We start from the raw sequence: 4,980 nt of genomic DNA, 5'->3' as shown, positions 1-4,980 counted from the left end.
CCCGCTGGTCACCTGGGAGAGTTGAGGGGGGGCCCGTGGCTTGTGCCTGTGGCCAGCAGGGTACACCAGGGCGACTGGAGCAGGTCCCACTAACCCTTCCCCTGGCCCCTTTCTGAGTGCTCTGCCCTCGATGCTGGAGCCCCAGGCCCACGCCATGCCTGCCATGGCAGGTGCTGGGACTAACCCTGGAGGAGGTGCGGCTCAAGCCCATCCTGGCACGGGCCAAGCTGAGCATGCCAGTGATGGAGGGTGCTGTGGAGGTGAAGCACAACGGGCGCTGGAGGCAGGTGTGTGATGCCAGCTGGACCAGGAACAACAGCCGTGTGGTGTGCGGGATGCTGGGCTTCCCCCGCGAGAAGCACGTCAACACCAGCTTCTACCGGTAGGGATGCGGGAGACACGCGCTGCTCCTGGGCACGGGGGGCAGGCTGGGCACACTGTGGTGACAAGAGATAGAGGAGTGCTCAGAGGAGGGCTGCACATATGGGTGGGTGTGCGAGGTGCTGGTATGGCCTGGCCGTGCCTGGATCTCCTTCTTGGGTCTTTCACAAGGGTCAGAGCTGGGCTCAGCAGCATCCAGAGGTCTTTGGGGATGGTCACCATCATGGCTGGCAAAGTGTGGGACAAAGGAGAGGAAAGACGAGTGTCCCTTGGTCCCTCCCACCCCGTCTCAGCCTGGAACTATAAATACAGCCTATAATGAGCCCCTACGGGTGCCAGGAGTTGCACAGTTCCACTGGGACACATGGTACAGACAGGCTTGGCACAGTAATTGCCAGTGGGGAGAGAATATGACGTACCCTGGGGTCTCCATCTCCTGCTGGGGAGGGCAGAAGTGATGGGGCAGGGGGTTCAGAGTTAGGCAGTGTCAGCATGCTCCCTCATCTCCTGGCTCTTTACACCCACAGAAAGCTCTGGAATAAGAAGCTGAAGGACCCCAACTCCAGGTAGGACTCAACATTCTGTATGATGGGCAAAACACCTTGAATGGATGCCCAGCATGAGCACTGGGTGGGAGAGAGCCTCTGGCACCCGAGCTGACCCTGGCCCTGCTCCTCTCCCTTGGCAGCCTGAAGACCCTCAGCCAGAAGAACAGCTTCTGGGTGCACAGGGTGCGGTGCCAGGGCTCAGAGCCCCACCTGGCCCGCTGCCCTGTGCAGATGGCCCCACCAGCCCCCCGCCAGCACGCCTGCCCCCACGGCATGCACGCCATCGTCAGCTGCCTCCCTGGGCCTGCGTTCCAGAAGGGCGCGGGCAAGGGCAAGAACAAGACTGCCCCAGGAAAGGTGAGCCCTTGCAGAGTTCCACACCCTCAGAGTCCCAGGGCCGAGCAGCACTCAGCCACCCCGTTTGCACTTGAGGAGGGGGCTGGCTGTGTCCTGGGGTTGCTGACTGGCTGCTCTCCGTGCCCAGGTGCTCCCGGTGCGGCTGCGAGCGGGCACCCACGCTGGCGAGGGCCGGGTGGAGGTGCTGCGCCACGGGCAGTGGGGCACCGTGTGTGACAAGCAGTGGGACCTGGCTGCAGCCAGCGTGGTGTGCCGGCAGCTGGGCTATGGGACGGCGAAGCAGGCCCTGGTGGGAGCCCGGATGGGACAAGGTGAGGCAGGTGTTACAGCATGGGCTTGGGAAACCTCTGGGCTTGGAGGGGTACAATGGGGAAATCAACTGGTTTAATGTGTCCTGCTGGAGAATCCTGGAATGCTTACGCAGGTCCAGCCTGCCCTGGGATGAGGCTACCCTGTCTGCTCCTGCCATGGGCAGCCCCATTCCCATAGAGACTGCCCAGACCAGGGGAAGGAGGCTGAGGGTCCTGCTCCAGGATGGTCATGGAGCAGGGAGCACTGATCCTTCCTGTGCTTTAGGTCTGGGGCCCATCCATGTGAGCAATGTGCAGTGCACTGGCCATGAGCGCTCCCTGGGCGAGTGCCACTTCCAGGACGCTGAGCAGAATGGGTGTCGGCACGAGGCCGACGCTGCTGTCCGCTGCCACATGCCCTCCATGGACTTCAAGAGCCAGGTGAGTCCTCCTTCCCAGAGCCTGTTGAACCCCAGCCCCATTGCACAGTCCCTGCTCCCCAGGGAGCAGCTCTGTGCTCAGTGTGGGTGCTCAGAGCAGCCCTGGGGTGACCCAGGGGATGGGGGGACAGAGCAGCACCCTGGTGGGGCTCTGCAAGGTGATCTGGTGGCAAAATTGGTCTTGTGGGGAGGAAAGGAGGAAGAGGAAGATGAGGGAGATATTCAGCTGGATGAGCGGGGCTGCTTGTCCCATTGCAGTGTGGGGTGGGAGAGCTGGTGGTCTGTGCATATTCCAGTTCTGCCCCTCTCTGCCAACAGGTGCGGCTGGCCGGGGGCCGCAACCCCGAGGAAGGCGTGGTGGAGGTGCTGGTGCCAGTGCAGGGGCAGCTGCAGTGGGGTGCAGTGTGTGGTGCACAGTGGGGCCTGAACGAGGCCATGGTGGTCTGCAGGCAGCTGGGGCTGGGCTTTGCCAGCCATGCCCTCCAGGTGAGTGGGGTACCAGCCTGGGGCCAGAACTGCAGGGTGGATAGTGGGGCATGGTGTGACCAAGGGCTCTGGGATGGGACAGTGGGGGAACAAATCCTGGTGGCGTTGTTAGGGCAGGACAGGAGGCATGGGAGGCAGGTGGGTGCTGGCAAGGGCTGCAAGGACTGGTCCAAGCACTGTGCTCCTCCTCTGTTCAGGAGACGTGGTACTGGGCAGGCAGCCCCGGTGCCAGCCAGGTTGTGATGAGCGGGGTGCGCTGTGCCGGCACCGAGCTGGCCCTCCAGCAGTGCCAGCGCCACGGCCCTGTTCACTGCCCCAGCGGCGGGGGACGCTTCTCAGCGGGTGTCACCTGCACTGCCCGTGAGTAGCAGGAGCCCATGGGGTACTGCTGGGAGGGGGCACATCCCTTCTCCTGTAGGGGAGTAGGGGGTGCTATGCAGGGTGGGGATCACCTTCTCAATCCCCGCTGATCCCCTCCATGCCAGACGCCCCAGACCTGGTGATGAACGCCCAGCTGGTGCAGGAGACAGCCTACCTGGAGGACCGACCCCTGGGGTTGCTGTACTGTGCCCATGAGGAGCGCTGCCTCTCCCGCTCTGCTGACAACATGCAGTGGCCCTACGGCCACCGTCGCCTTCTCCGCTTCTCCTCCCAGATCCACAACCTGGGAAGAGCCGATTTCCGACCGAGGATGGGGCGTCATGCCTGGACTTGGCACCAGTGCCACCGGTGAGTGTTCCATAGTCCCAGCGCCACGGCCTTGTCCACTGCCCCAGCGGCGGGGGACGCTTCTCAGCGGGCGTCACCTGCACTGCCCGTGAGTAGCAGGAGCCCATGGGGTACTGCTGGGAGGGGGCACATCCCTTCTCCTGTAGGGGAGTAGGGGGTGCTATGCAGGGTGGGGATCACCTTCTCAATCCCCGCTGATCCCCTCCATGCCAGACGCCCCAGACCTGGTGATGAACGCCCAGCTGGTGCAGGAGACAGCCTACCTGGAGGACCGACCCCTGGGGTTGCTGTACTGTGCCCATGAGGAGCGCTGCCTCTCCCGCTCTGCTGACAACATGCAGTGGCCCTACGGCCACCGTCGCCTTCTCCGCTTCTCCTCCCAGATCCACAACCTGGGAAGAGCCGATTTCCGACCGAGGATGGGGCGTCATGCCTGGACTTGGCACCAGTGCCACCGGTGAGTGTTCCATAAGCAGGGGCTGGCAGGGAGCTGCCCTGTCCTTGGGCCAGGCAGGGCATGGTGGCACCCGTCCCCAAGAAGCTGTCCCACCCGGGGTAATTGACAGCGTCTGAGCCAGCACTGTCATTACGGCTTTATTTGGCTTCAGGGCTGTAATTTGCTGAGTCCCTGGGTGCTGCCCTGCCGGAAGTTCTGCCGGGGTTGCCTGGGACAGCCACGTGCTCCCTGGCTGGGCACTGGTCCTGTGCTGAGCCCCTGTCCCCACAGACACTTCCACAGCATCGAGGTCTTTACCCACTATGATCTGCTGACGCTCAATGGCTCCAAGGTGGCTGAGGGACACAAGGCCAGCTTTTGCCTGGAAGACACCAACTGCCCTGAAGGTAGGTGCCAGCTGCAGAGCTGACAGTAGCCCCCCATTCTGTTCCCCAAGGGGGCTCTGTCTGTGCCTCCCTCACCTCCCTCCTTGCTGCAGGTCTTCAGCGACGCTTCGCCTGCGCCAACTTTGGTGAGCAGGGGGTGAGTGTGGGGTGCTGGGACACCTACCGCCATGACATCGACTGCCAGTGGATTGACATCACCGATGTGCCACCGGGCAGCTACACCTTCCAGGTACGGGGATGGAGGGGTGGGGAACACCAGCCTACCAGATCTCAGGGCTGGGGAGTCCCCTCCATGAGCACAGCAGCATCCCTCACCTGCACATCAGGGTGCCGCTCTGTACCCTGCTGTGCATGGCACAGCCCTGCCTGGCCAGGGCACAGCAGAGGTGCTCCCAGCCCTGCCCATTGCCCTCCCCAGGTGGTCGTGAACCCCAAGCACGAGGTGGCTGAGTCAGACTTCTCCAACAACGTGATGAGGTGCCAGTGCAAGTATGATGGGCAGCGTGTCTGGATGCACGGCTGCCACACAAGTAAGGAGGGATGGGAGCATAGGGGCTGCAGCAGGCAGGGTGAGGGAAGTGATGAGGTTGGGGGTGCCACAGGTTTCCTGTGCCCCCACATGCATACCTGCTTCCACAACATGGCTCTCCCCAGGTGATGCCTACGGTGCCGACGTCGTGAGCGACATGGAGAGACGGGAGCGCCTGGCCAACAACCTCGTGTGAACCCCTGCCATTGGTGTGGTCCCACGGGAGAGTCCGACTCCTGCACCCCGGCCCCTGTGCCCTGGCAGCACCCGACTGAGCTCAGGGACTTGCAGATTTCTGTATTTATTGATGCTGCTGCAGAGGAGGGAGATGAGCGCCAGGGCTGGCGGGGAGTGCCTGGGGGTGCCCGTGCTGACAG

The 4,980-nt window shown here is 63.2% G+C and overlaps 2 protein-coding genes across 2 annotated transcripts in view; both read left to right on the top strand.

Annotated features, from left to right (window-relative positions):
• The window catches only part of LOXL4 (lysyl oxidase like 4), a 5,317-nt gene extending 2,082 nt beyond the window's left edge, over positions 1-3,235 (top strand). Inside the window, exons 2-9 of the mRNA XM_031061475.1 lie at positions 171-382; positions 909-947; positions 1,070-1,286; positions 1,414-1,597; positions 1,863-2,017; positions 2,335-2,502; positions 2,700-2,862; positions 2,988-3,235. Coding sequence (XP_030917335.1) covers positions 171-382; positions 909-947; positions 1,070-1,286; positions 1,414-1,597; positions 1,863-2,017; positions 2,335-2,502; positions 2,700-2,862; positions 2,988-3,235 — 1,386 coding nt within the window. The remainder of the gene's footprint in view (positions 1-170; positions 383-908; positions 948-1,069; positions 1,287-1,413; positions 1,598-1,862; positions 2,018-2,334; positions 2,503-2,699; positions 2,863-2,987) is intronic.
• Positions 3,236-3,453: 218 nt separating this feature from the next.
• On the top strand, positions 3,454-4,974 carry LOC115948737 (lysyl oxidase homolog 4-like). The gene is made up of 5 exons (XM_031063341.1): positions 3,454-3,688; positions 3,959-4,074; positions 4,167-4,303; positions 4,493-4,604; positions 4,729-4,974. The coding sequence occupies exons 1-5, from the start codon at positions 3,462-3,464 to the stop codon at positions 4,797-4,799; spliced, it is 663 nt and encodes a 220-aa protein (XP_030919201.1). The 5' UTR covers positions 3,454-3,461; the 3' UTR covers positions 4,800-4,974.
• Positions 4,975-4,980: the final 6 nt, after the last annotated feature.

This window comes from Geospiza fortis, unplaced genomic scaffold, assembly GCF_000277835.1.
Source record: "Geospiza fortis unplaced genomic scaffold, GeoFor_1.0 scaffold130, whole genome shotgun sequence".
Classification (NCBI taxonomy): domain Eukaryota; kingdom Metazoa; phylum Chordata; class Aves; order Passeriformes; family Thraupidae; genus Geospiza; species Geospiza fortis.
This window is presented reverse-complemented; position numbering and strand designations above follow the sequence as displayed.

Excerpts from the sequence above, each read along its gene's own strand:
- LOC115948737 (XM_031063341.1), top strand. The coding sequence starts at position 3,462 with ATGAACGCCCAGCTGGTGCAGGAGACAGCCTACCTGGAGGACCGACCC. Across the intron at positions 4,075-4,166 it reads AGACACCAACTGCCCTGAAG|GTCTTCAGCGACGCTTCGCC; the intron begins GTAGGTGCCAGC and ends TCCTTGCTGCAG. Across the intron at positions 4,605-4,728 it reads GATGCACGGCTGCCACACAA|GTGATGCCTACGGTGCCGAC; the intron begins GTAAGGAGGGAT and ends GGCTCTCCCCAG.